Below are 13,027 nucleotides of genomic sequence, written 5' to 3'. Positions count from 1 at the left end.
GGGGCTGGGGTGGTGCTGGTGCGAGTGGCACTTTTTGCACACGTCCTCACTGCTCTACTCTTTGTTCCGTCCGTATCTATACCTCACCCCCCATTCCTGTCACCTTCGAGGTTCAAACTGATGCATTACAGACAAGGAGGGGGCTAGAGGGGCCAGTTTTAAGATGTGAACAGTAATAATTGTGATACCCTGAGAGCATTGTCAGCACCATTTGTGACAAGCAGCGGCTCTCTATGAAGAAATGTCAGTCCTGCAATTGCTGTAGAATGTGCATTTCTCATTTGATTGACTAATTTTTTGTCTTCCAGATCCCATAGTCCAATATGTCCACAGGGGCTTCCAGCTGCCATTATTGGATGACCATCTGTTATTAAAACAAAACAAGCCATTTATAAAAGCAACTGCTGTCAACTCAAACTCTTGCCAAACTCACCTCACCAGACTCACTGCCATTAAGTCAATTCCACCCCCCAGCACCCCTACATAGGGTTTCTGAGACTGCAAGCTTTCAAGGGAGCAGACGGTCTCACGTTCTTCTCATGGAACTGGAGGGTATGAACCGCCAACCTTAAGATTAACGGCCTAATGCTTAACCAACAATGCCACTGGGACTCCTTTGCCAATCACTAACGCCTCCCAAACAAAACTGAGTCAATTTAGTCCATAAATATAAAATTACAAAAGAACAAGAGGGTACACCCATGATTTACATTTCATCCTATTGACTTCTTCTACTCTAATATTTCGTGCTAGATTAAATTCCAAGAAAGTAATCTGCTAAGAACATAGCAACAACCTTTCAAAGTAATGCATTTTAAAGGCTTTTACACTTATCGATATTAGCAGTTACCTGTCCGAAATGAAATCGAAGTAATAGGTCCCCAGTCTTGACGAAATGTCATTAATGTTTCATCAAACTTAATGTTGTGAATAAACACCTGACCTGACACAAGGCCCACGGCAACAACATCCACAGCAGGTGCCTGAAAATGAAAGTACTAAACTCACTATTTCTCAAGAGAGACGGCTTCAATTATCCTAATGGTATATGTCATTATTCACGTGCTAGCAAAAAAAGCACTGTCCTCCTGGGAAAAACCAAGTATTGCCATTTTTGCATACCTTAATTGTTATTTAGCACAGAAATATGTAGGTGATTTTTTGAAGTGACTTCCCAGGGGCAGATCTGCCAGCCACTACCCCACTTCCCTCTCCTCAAAACATAGCTGACCCAGGAGAAAAGGAGGCTGCTGTATGACATCACTACACACCACTGATCGGTGGGCAGAGCAAGTAGGGACCATTCCCACAATGAAATGCACGGCACTAAAAAAGGCCAACTGCAACTCTTAACTGAACACTGCAATCCTTATATTCATTAATGCAAAGTATTCTGTTTCCTCTATTTCAGTACAGAACAGTACTATCCAACAATACTCTAAAATGGAGTCAGACTAAATAAATACTTAACTGGTTTTCCACTAAGAGTCCACTGTGGATCAAACCCTATGCAGAACGGTGGGAATACTGAAATAAATATGCCTCTTGCCCTCAAAAGAACGAAGGATCTGCCACCTTTGGGACCTTCTGAGTAATAGAAGGCTGAGCAGGGCTGACAGCCGTTGGAAAGGACATGCAGTGCATACAAACCAACCAATCATAGGCAGTGACATTTAGACAGGGGCACTTTACTTTCATATATCTAACATACACGCCAGATTCTTTGCATACTTATTGAATACAGATTTTATAGCTTTTACAGATTTATTAAAAACAAAAAGCAGTTCTCTTGAGGGGAACATGTCCAGTGTTGAATCAAACACCAGGATTTTGGTCTCATTATTTCAAATCACAAATCTTAACATGCTCACAAGTTTCTCTTTGCAGGACCTACAATTTCCTTTGCTTTCTGGAACTCATCTCCACTTCGCACAAGGCAATGGACTATGTGTTCACACAAACTCCCTAACAACCACAAGTCTAGAACCTAATTCCAAGCACTATTGTTTCTATCACTTTTTCCTCAAGTTATTAGTTATAAAGGGAAACATTTTGATTTCCAAAACTAGGAGCTCCTGCTCCTTACTTTGCTTCTTCTTTGATGTTAATAGAAAATAACAAACCTGCTGAAGAGCTGTCACTCCAAATTTCCATCCTGGAAATGTGTACAGAAGTTTACTGTAAGAAGAAAAATATTGGAAAGCTATTATTTTCCCATTGAAGAAAGCAAACTTAGCTACACAGTATAAAGTAAAATAAGAACAGATATTTATTATTTCTTGTCAGACACTGATTATAAGTATATACACTGAGTTATTTAATATTCAAAATAACCCCAGGAAACCGCTATCATTAATACTATTTTCCAGATTAAGAAACTGAGGTAGAGCTGTGGAAGAATCATAAGGTCATATGAGTAGTATGTGGCAAAATTCAGAATGGTCAACTCCAGATGCCATGCAAAGCAGTTAACAACTATTATACTAGATCACATCTTTACACAATCAAATATGTTAAGCAGGAAATTAAAATAACACAACTAAAAAGCATCTCATAGTCTGTCTACATTTTAAAAAATCTAAGAATTTATAGAGATCTCATTTTTCATTGTAATGTTTCTAGAAACAGCATCAAAGAGGTGACTTTTTCATTTATACTTACAATATTAACCTTATAATATGAAACTGTTATATAACAATGATACTGCTCTAAGTTTCAGAATTGTGTCATAAATTATAAATAAGTTTGTTGAGCAAATATAGCTGAAAATTTTCTAATGATAATTACTGAAGTAACAAATCATTCATTAAATCCTTTAAATGTACAGAGATGCAGTACACTCAATGATTATTCTGGGGATACTTAAGTGTGCGAGTAAATGCCACATCAGGAACCTATGCAGATACCTTAAAGATAGGAACAATGTATTTCTCAGACATGTATTGTTCCTGTGTCTAGAAAGCAGCCCTGGTGGCCTAACAGCTATGTATTGGGCTGGGAACCAGCGGGGCCAGCAGTTCGAAACCTCAGTTGTGTCTTGGGAGAAAGATGAGGCTTTCTACTCTTGTAAAGAGGACAACCTTGGAAACCCAAAAGGGCAGTTCTCCCTGTCCTATAACGCTGCTGAGTCAACAGTGAATTTCATTTTGGTTTTGGTGCCTAGCAGAGTAGGTAGTCCATGAAACAAATGGAAACACGGATGTAAAACTATGAACTAAGAAAAACATGTACTTTTAATAATTTAATTTCCCTTTAAACATTTAAGATTTGGAAAGGGCAATCTAGATGATTCACTTTTTGTGTGCTTGGCTTTCTTTAATGCTACACAAGGTGTCTAGCCCTCCAGTTATAGCAAATATTCATTATGTCTGTGGTTGACAATGGAAAGTATTTTTACCCTAAAAACCATTCTGAATGCTAGTATGAAATTATCACCCATTTGTTTTGCCTCCGTCTTCCTTTGTAGTTGAATTAAAACTAGCAACTATTTAATTACAGTCACGATTATTATTTTCTAAAGGTTTTCAGTTTACTAAAGACATCTTGATGGGGTCTCTGGGTGCCGCCAACAGTCAACACACTTACTTGCTAATCAAAAGGTTTGAAGTTTGAATTCACCCAGAGGCACCCTGGAAGAGAAGCTTTAAGATCTATGTCTGAAAAAAATCAGCCACTGAAAGCCCTACAGAAAACAGTTCTATCTGACACACACGGGCCACCGTGAGTTGAGATCAATTCAGTGACAATTAGTTTGCTTAGGATGTTTATGTATATACTTCAAAGTTACTGGGTCCTTCAAATAAATATGTACAGGCAGGGAGAACTGAGTGACTGAAGCGTGCCTTAAGAGGTAGTACATACATGAGGGTAAGGTGGGAACTATTTATCACATTTTCTACACAGAGTGCTTACTTGGATTTAACATTCCACAACTGCAAGCTTCCTTGTTCACTGCCAAGAAGTATTTTATTTAAGTAGGTACTCGGATGCAAAATTGCAGAAATGTTAAACACTGATTTATCAAAAGTCAATTGCAGGTATTCTTCTACAAAAATGAAAATTATAGAAATTACTTCTTACATTTTTCATATACCCATACATTTATCATGTAAACCAGCCTATCATATCAAGAATTCATACATTGATATAAATTAAAATTCATATACTAGTTAATAAAACACATTCCTTGAGAAATTAAATAAATGGAATGAAGGCAACTTATAAATATTAATCTGAACATTTCACATTCTTTTTTAAGTTCCAGTACAAATGCAATTAAAATTTTACTGTTAAATTAAAGAAAGGGGGGAAGGGAGGAATCAATAGAGAGAATCCAATTTTAGTCCAAAACTAGACTAAATTGGATTAAATATATGTAGTCCAATTTTGGTCAAAAGGCAAAGTGAATGCTCCAAATAAAATGCTTACATTGGGCTTTTCCAGAAAACGAAGAGCCAACACCTGGAAAGCCTGACAAACCATTCACGGACAAAAAGGACATAAAAAACAAAAGGTAGACTTAAAAAGAAAATGTAGAACAGTGTTTTTCTTTCTATATATATATATTTTTTAAATCATTTTATTGGGGCCTCATACAACTGTTATCACAATCCATACATACATCCATTCTGTCAAGCACATTTGTACATGTTATCATCATTCTCAAAACATTTGCTTTCTACTTGTGCCCTTGCTAACAGTTCATTTTTTTCTTCCCTTCCCGTTCCGCCCTCCCTCATGAACCCTTGATAATTTATAAATTATTATTTTGTCATATCTTACACTGTCCAACATCTCCCTTCACCCATGTTTCTGTTGTCCATCCCACAGGGAGGTTATATGTAGATCCTTGTAATCGGTTCCCCTTTTCTACCCCACCCTCCCTTCACCCTCCCGGGATCGCCACTCTCAGCACTGGTCCTGAAGGAATCATCTGCCCTGGATTCCCTGTGTTTCCAGTTCCTATCTGTACCAGCGTGCAGCCTCTGGTCTAGCCAAATTTGCAAGGTAGTATTGGGATCATCGTGGGTGTGAGCATTTAGGAACTAGAGGAAAGCTGTGTATTTCATCCCTGTACCCTGAATGACTCGTCTCCTCCCGTGACCCTTCTGTAAGGGGAAGCCCAGTTGCCTATAGATGGGTCTTGGGTCCCCAATCAGCACCCCACCTCATTCACAATGATTTAATTTTTAGAACAGTGTTTTTCTAACACATTCCCAGAACTTCTAATAAGATAACAGACCTTATAATCCTATGTGATAAAGGAAGACACAGCCAATTTTCATTTGATACAAGATATATAAATTCTTTGGAATTTTAAGTATCTTTAAAGTTCTTATGTGTGAATTTCACTTTCTACTTCATAGTTTACCTATGACTACAAGTTTCTCCCTACAGATCCCCCCAAATTTGAGCATCAAAGCAAACACACTTCATTGAACCTTTGGTTTCACCTATTGTCGGGAACACTGCAGCATAGCCTGAAGGGCATGTGTATTCCAGTTAAAGAAATGTAGACAAGTGAAAATTATGCAAACTTCATAGAAGTATATTTTAGAAGATCTACTTCTTTCTAATTAGCTGTTGTATTTAAAATCCTGAGAAACCTAATTCCCTGAAGACATTGGTTCAAGGTGTTGGACCAGCATCAACAGGAAACCTAGTAGACTGGATGAACTTGAACTGTATTGTGTCAACTCATAAAAGGTCATCTTTCCAAACAAGAAACATACTTGGAATCCTGTTCACTTCACTTGAACAAATAAAAAACAAGGATGAGTGACTAATTTGAATGAGGCTAAGTAGTAATTCCTTGAAGGGGAGCCTCTACGACTTTTACTAAATATAAAATTACGGAATCAAGCATGAGCTAACCAAAAGGTGATACAAGCTAAAAATGTAAACACACTATAAAGAACGTAAAAGCTTCCATTCATGCTGGGGCTCCAGGCTGAAATTAAGGAAAACTGCAGATATTCTGGTTAATAACCCCCTGAAGAGCCACAGTCCTATAAACACAGCTCAGCGCCATAAACATACCCCAGGGATGAGCACGGAAAGAGCAGTGACTCAGGTTCTCAGAAAAATGCTGTCGTTTTCAGACTGTAAAACCCTCAAGTTTACAATGATAAGTCAAGGTAAAAATGTGAGCCAAGAACTACTCAAGCATACATCAACATTCACCCCCAAACGAAAGTCACCAGACTTGAAAGAATCACAAGGGAAATGTATTAGCTAAGATAAACAAATTGAACCGGTTAGAAGCAGTTAGTTATTTCCTATGTAGAATCTTTCCCCCACTCATATATATTAAAGTTCCACTCCAAAAATGAACAATTCTATTGTTTGCATGTGAAACCAGTGGTATAATATTCACGTTGATTATACTATCCCATAACAAAATACTTTTAATTCGTACCTTCTGAATATATGTGCCAAATAATAAGAATGCTGTCAGTATCAACAGAGATAATGTGATCCCCAAATGGCTGCAAAAGACGGATCTCTGCTTTATGACTCCTGAAGGTGTGTACAATCTACAAATTAAAGTTTAAGAGTTGTATATTATTACTGGCTCACCATGTAATATTATTAATAGCCAAGAAGCATGCTAAATCTGTAGATGCTAGTACAAGTAACTACAATCAACTTTTGATCATCCAAGGTTTGAATAACAAATAGAAAAGAACCAAGAAGGTTCACCGCTCAGGTAACCAGTTTAATAAGGTCTGTGTGACTGTCCCTCAACCACATTACCAGCCACATCTCCCCCACTAGTGCCAACTTTACTCTTTCTCCTTTGCCCTTCTTCTCCTTCACGGAGCCTTCTAAGTTTATTCAGATTTCAGTTTTTCCAGAAGAGCCTGGTGGCTGAGTGGTTAATATTAGCAAACAGCAAGAAAACAGGCCTACTCACCTGATCCTTCAACCTGCTCAGCTACTTTCCACCGGAGGTTAGTGAGGGGATATGCACACCACCCAGCCCCTCCCAGTTGAGTTAGCAAAACACTACCCAATCTCAAAAAGTTGCCTGCTCTAGGAGGCTGATGCCACAGACTGCATAAAGCAGTGGTACAAATATGTAGCAGGCAGGACATGTTTTCAAAGGGCCAAAGGGCCACCTCCAAGACCCACTCCAACAAAGTTAAAGTTGAAAAAGCACCACAGATGAAACCTGATTGGGCCTGACACTTGACAACTTTAAGATCCCCTTTGCTATCATGACAATCAACTACTGACGGCCTAAGACAAACCAATTGAAACAGTTCAGTGATACAAACCTCTTTATTTCGGGCAAATGCAGAGAAAACATTCCCGTAGGCAGCAAAGACTAGCCTCCCATCAGCTGCCATACAGCTGATATCTTGTGGAACAGAGTTGCCTAGGAGAAATGAAATATAAAAATAAAAGGATTCAGAATTTTGAAGATCTTAGGGCAAAACAGAAACCTTAAGTATAATTTCTCATGGCTATGATTTTCAAAATAAATGAAATGAAAGCTCCGAATAAGCATATACAACTTTGACCTCAATGCTGTTTTAATATTCATTCAGTTCAAACTCTAAATTTCTCTCCAGAAGTCATCTTTGAGTATGTGCTATCCTGTTACTCAGAAGTGTTATTTAATCTCTGACTCCTATGAGATATTATTCTAGTTTTCAGTTTACTATTGGTTTCTAGGACAGTATCTCTGTGGTGTGAGAGTGAGAGCATACCTTACATGATTTTTCTTCTCTTTGTTAAGGCATGGTTTATGACCCGGGATACTGTCTATCTTTGAGTTTAAGATAGGTATATTCTGCTGTTGGATAAAGCTCTAGAAATGTCAATTAGATCTAGTTAACTGATGATGTGCTTCAGTTCAACTACAATTACTGATGTTCTATATTACTTTAGACATCTAACAATAGCTATCAGTCTGAGATTATAAAATCACCTTTACTTTCCATAGGAGAATGTCTAGTACTTGCAGACTTTAAAAATCCCCACAAAAAAACTAATCCTAAGGAAATTAAGCATTTTGAAGTCACTTGGAAAAGTAACTTTACATTAATACACACAATTCTAGCAGGTATTCAGCCCTCACATGAATACCTTCAGAACATTAAGTTCAGTACCAAGGCAAGGAAAATCTTATTAATAAATCAAAACCTAATTCTCTAAGTTCCTTCTTTGCCCAATCTAAACTAACTCCACCTGGCACTTCACATTCTAACACTTAAAACAGTCAAAGGCAATGAATATCATTTCCACTCATCTCCAAGGTAAACATGCCCATTTCTTATATAATCTTTTGGTTGTTTTTTTTATCTCTCTCAGTATCTTGGTCCCACTGGCTTTTACTTATTTATCATTTCCTTTGGGGGTTGGGTTAAAAGATTAACTGTCTTAATTTATGTTCTATTTTTAATTTTCTACATAATATTTTTAGAGATTCATCATCCAGTTCTGTATTAACCTCATTTTATAGTGTCTATTAATCTTCTAAAAATTAGTTTTTTTATTCAACATACACACTGGACTCCTGTTTCTCTCACATTTGGTGGAAATGGGAGAGGCTTAGAGGAATAACCGGCAGTTACATATACTCAATGTGCCTGGCCATTAAAAACAAACAAACAAAATAAATCTTGATGCCAGTGAGTTGATTTCAACTCACAGCAACCCTACAGGACGGGGTAGAGCTTCCCCTGTGGGTTTCTAAGACTCTTTCCAGGAGCACAAAGCCTTTTGTCTTTCTCTTGAGGAGTTACTGGTGGTTTCAGGCTGATAACCTTGTGGTTAGTAACCCAACAGCGACCACAGTGACTTGCGAGAAGACACCACTAAGGGTAAAAGAGTATCTTTGTACTATTCCCACAATGTTGTTGCAAATCTTAAATTTATGTCAAAATATAATGTTTTTAAAAAGGACAAGACACTGAAAATGCAGAACAAATAAAACACACTTACTTACTGCGACTAGACTAAGCTTCTGTACCTGTTTAAAGATAAAAAAAAGATTAAGTAAATTTGCAAAAAGAAAAGCAATAAGAGCCTAATACTTGAAGATTAAGAGTAAACCTTATATAAAAATTAGTCATACAGTTTTACTAAATAAGATACTCGTGACCAGATTTCCATTATTCGAAAGGATTAGCTCTTCAATTTCTGCATCAGCAAGGGTATTGGCGAAGGAAGGAAGGTAAGCCTTTGTCAGCACAGGTCATATACTAGGAGGCAGCTTCAAAAAGTTAGTAGAAAAATACAGTATCCTTTAGTTCCACTTTGGCACAAACCTTTGGAAGCCCTCTCATTGCTATTTTAGGCTTAGTGGACCAGATAGACTGGGTTGCAACTGGACTCTACCAAAGTAGCAAAAAAAGCAATAGAAAATACATCAATGACAGTGAATCGCTAGTTGTATTCCAATAACTTAACTTATAAATACAAAAATCGATTTTCATATAATTTCTTGATTCATAAAATACTCTTAATTTTTTCTAACCAGGTAATGATGAAAAAGCCCATCACAGTTTACAGCTCATAAAGAACAAGCAGTGGGTAAACTGCCTCATAGACTTTTGTTTGCAAACTCTGATCTCTGGTTACTGATCCTGCCATGTTACTTGCAGGAAATTAGTTTATCTCCCTGCACCTCAACTCCCTCATCTGCAAAATAACAATTAAAACAGGCACTTGCTGTATAGGACTGTTGTGAGCAATCAATGAAAATATTCATGTAAGCCACTTAAGAGATGTACCAAACACAAGGGGGCTTCAAATCGTTCTTGGAAAAATTCTGCTATCTTTTCATTCCACTCTCCCACAAACTTTTTGAAGCAGTCTCTCAGTAAAAGTTCAATAAATTATAGCTGCCTTCATCTATCTACAACTTGTGAAGGTCCTGCTATAAAAGATTAGTCTAGATGAAGGTTGGTGGACCAAACAAGTGATGAGCTTATTAGTGCCATTTTTCTATTGCCAAATTAGTTTCTGTGTCAAAGGCCATGGCCCAGCGCACTAAGTGATTCCAGCAGTGTAGAGTCCTTGGAAAATAAGGGCTTACAGGTAATAATGTTATGATTAGAGAAATTAAAAACTGCATCAGTAGTACATGAACTAGTGGGGGGTTGTAAAAACCATTTTAACAACTGGATTTCAATGTACAGATAAGAAACTGTTAACATTAAGTAGTGTGTGTAAAACTGCCAAAAATAAGATTTCAATATCTAAGTGAGGCAATTATTAAGGCAACATTTCAGGGAAGAAGCTGATCGTCAAAAATGAGTTAGCATGCAAGGGCTATGTGGGCTAGTGGCAACAATAAACATCCCCACATCCCTTTTCTCCGTTGACAACTGGGCTTGGGGGAAAATGAGCTCACTCCTCCTCCCTCTTTTCTGAAGAACTAAACCCATCTTGACTCTCAGTTCTTCTTGGTAAGCATCCATTTGGTTTTCACAGCCCTTGAGGCTGTTCTCAACCTGGGGGCGGAACGACCGTATCACATGGGTCGCCCGACTCATAACTGTAGCAAAATAACAGTTATGAAGTAGCAACAAAAATAACTTTATGGTGGGGGGGGGTCACCACAACACGAGGAACTATATGAAAGAGTCACGGCGTGAGGAAGGTTGAGAACCAGTGACTTAAGCGGAAACAGCTTTGTGAACAAGGAGCCTGGGGGTTTGGGCTTCGTTATTATCCTCATCAGCGTTTTCACTCACAGGCTTCAAGTCTCTTGGAGAAGAAACCTGTGACCCACAACAGGCCATTTCAATGACTGGCGAAATATTGAAGAAGCAGAAAGGACATCAATTCCACGAAGCTTGGCCTTAAACAAGACACTTCTTGCTCTGCGGTTTGGTTTCCGCGTGATACCTACTAGAAACAGCTGCAGGTTTCACGGGACACCTTGCTAGATACGAGGCATTTGATGTTGCTCCCCCCACCCCAAATAATAATAACGGAGGCTTGAGGCAATAAAATGGATTGCTATCAAATGAGCAGTTTCCGAAATCACAATGAATCCCGTCTTTCCAGTTCTCGCAACGTCAAGTTTAGGTCGCGGGCTGCACAATGGCGTGCAAGGCATGACGAAAGTAGGGTTACGGGGACTTAATCGCCTTTCCTTCACCCCGGGAAGCGGGAGGCCAGTAGCTACCGAACTAGCAAAGGCCTGACCGTTCTCTCCCGTCCGAGGCGCGCACGTGGCTGCGCCGGGCAGGGGCGGGAGCGGCGGGCAGGGGAGGCCTGTCTCGGGGAGGGAGGGGAGACGAGTCGGTGCCCCGGGCCGCGCTGGCGCGAGGGGACGGCCACTCACGTCGTAGGTGTGGAAGCTCTTGCCCACGCACGTCGTCACATAGAAGCGGCGTTTCAGCGCGCTAAAGCGCACCGCGTGGGGAAGGTCGTTGCTGAACAGCCCCAGGGCCCGGAAGCCCGCGAAGAGCGCGCTCCCCGCGCGCCCGTCCGCACCGCGCTCCATGGCGGCGGAGGGCTCGGTCCTTGCGCGCGGGTGGTGAGCAAGGCAGCGTCGGCCGGGCAGCAGTTCTCGTGGCCGAAGTCGGCGGGAGCAGGAAGCGCAAAGGCACTTCCGCCGCCGGTGCCAATCACGTCAGGCCGAGGGCTCCTCTTGGTGCAACGAAAAGAGGTTCCCTGTGGAGGTGGCCAGAGCGGACGACTTCCGTTCCGCCGACCAAAGGTCCCAGGGCGTTGCCTAGCGACGCTTGGCGCTTCTACGACACCCGAGTCGTACGGAGTTTTCAGGGACTAGAAAGCCCTTTTGCCATTGGCTTTGACCTGCGGACCTTGGTGAGCATAGCTCAACGTGTCAACCACTAGGCCACCAGTGGTCCTGGTCTCACAGTGTAGAACATTCTTTCGGCAATAACATAGGGGCTAGGAGCGCCAATCTGAGGGGCAGGGTGAGAGACTGACGATTTAATTGAGGTGAGGTTAAAGTCGTGATTGCAACAGTATAAAAACTTGAGGTTTAAGAGATAGCATAAACACGGACTAGGTGTTTTGTAATATTAGGAAGTCGTGGTTTAGTTGCTTATATGTGACAGTAGTGCTATGATTCTGACTTTAAAAAATCCTTATATTTGGACATATTGTCGATGACCTAATATACTGTCCAGAGATCGTTTTCAAAATAGTTGAGAATGGGGTGTATATGAAACAAGATTAATAATTATTTTATTTTTAAGATTAATAGTTATTGTAGCTGGGGAATTATACTAATCCATATATTTTATTTGAAAATATCAGTAATAGAAAGCGTTTGTTCTTTACTAAGGGTGTTTATAGTAAAGAATTGAATATTAATAGATTATTAATCTTTACCTCTGAGTTATAGAAATAAGAACGACGATTCTATTAATTACTAGAAATATGGTTTTTGGAGTTTTCTAAATTGTTCATGATGTAGGTATTGTTTTTATGATAAGAAGCAATGTTGGCATCATAGGGAAAGGGAATGATGAAGTTGGCCAGGGCTTTACAGTTAAGATAATTCATAAAATAAAGCTGTATGATACTTACGGAAAATATGATAGTTGCTATTTTACAAATGAGGAAACTGTTCCAAAGTTCCAAAGTCATTTAGAGCCAAACTCCAGATTAACACAAAGTTTAGAAAAGACATTGAGGAATGGGAGATCACTGAAAAACCATCGGGGAAATGCAGTTCCTGAAAGACCATCGGAGAAATGCAGTTCCTCTGTTGGTTTCTAAGACTAACTTTTCAGGAACAGGAAGCTTCATCTTTGTACCAGTGGAGCTGGTGATGGTCTCAAACTGCTGACCTTGCGGTTCACAACCCAATGTGTAACCCACTACTCCATGATACCCTCCTTTCAAAAGATCACCCAAATCGACTGCCACCCTGCTCCAAGATTTTTGAATTCTTATTGTAAAACTATGACCCACAGTTAAAGAGTAGATTAAAGAGTATATTTGTGACCCAAGCCTAAATTCAAAATGCTGTACTATTAATTAGTGACCATGAACAATTTAGCTAACCTCCTGGATTTCAGATTCCTTA

At 39.5% G+C, this 13,027-nt stretch overlaps 1 protein-coding gene across 1 annotated transcript in view; it reads right to left on the bottom strand.

Annotated features, from left to right (window-relative positions):
- Positions 1-11,557, bottom strand: part of WDR36 (WD repeat domain 36) — a 41,452-nt gene extending 29,895 nt beyond the window's left edge. The window contains exons 1-8 of the mRNA XM_075541374.1: positions 11,306-11,557; positions 8,953-8,980; positions 7,281-7,381; positions 6,419-6,536; positions 3,913-4,045; positions 2,124-2,178; positions 851-983; positions 189-364 (exon numbers count right to left, since the gene is read on the bottom strand). Of these exons, the coding sequence (XP_075397489.1) occupies positions 189-364; positions 851-983; positions 2,124-2,178; positions 3,913-4,045; positions 6,419-6,536; positions 7,281-7,381; positions 8,953-8,980; positions 11,306-11,467 (906 nt within the window). The 5' untranslated portion in view covers positions 11,468-11,557. The remainder of the gene's footprint in view (positions 1-188; positions 365-850; positions 984-2,123; positions 2,179-3,912; positions 4,046-6,418; positions 6,537-7,280; positions 7,382-8,952; positions 8,981-11,305) is intronic.
- Between the last annotated feature and the right edge of the window lie 1,470 nt (positions 11,558-13,027).

This window comes from Tenrec ecaudatus, chromosome 2 (assembly GCF_050624435.1).
Source record: "Tenrec ecaudatus isolate mTenEca1 chromosome 2, mTenEca1.hap1, whole genome shotgun sequence".
NCBI classification, from domain to species: Eukaryota; Metazoa; Chordata; class Mammalia; order Afrosoricida; family Tenrecidae; genus Tenrec; species Tenrec ecaudatus.
This window is presented reverse-complemented; position numbering and strand designations above follow the sequence as displayed.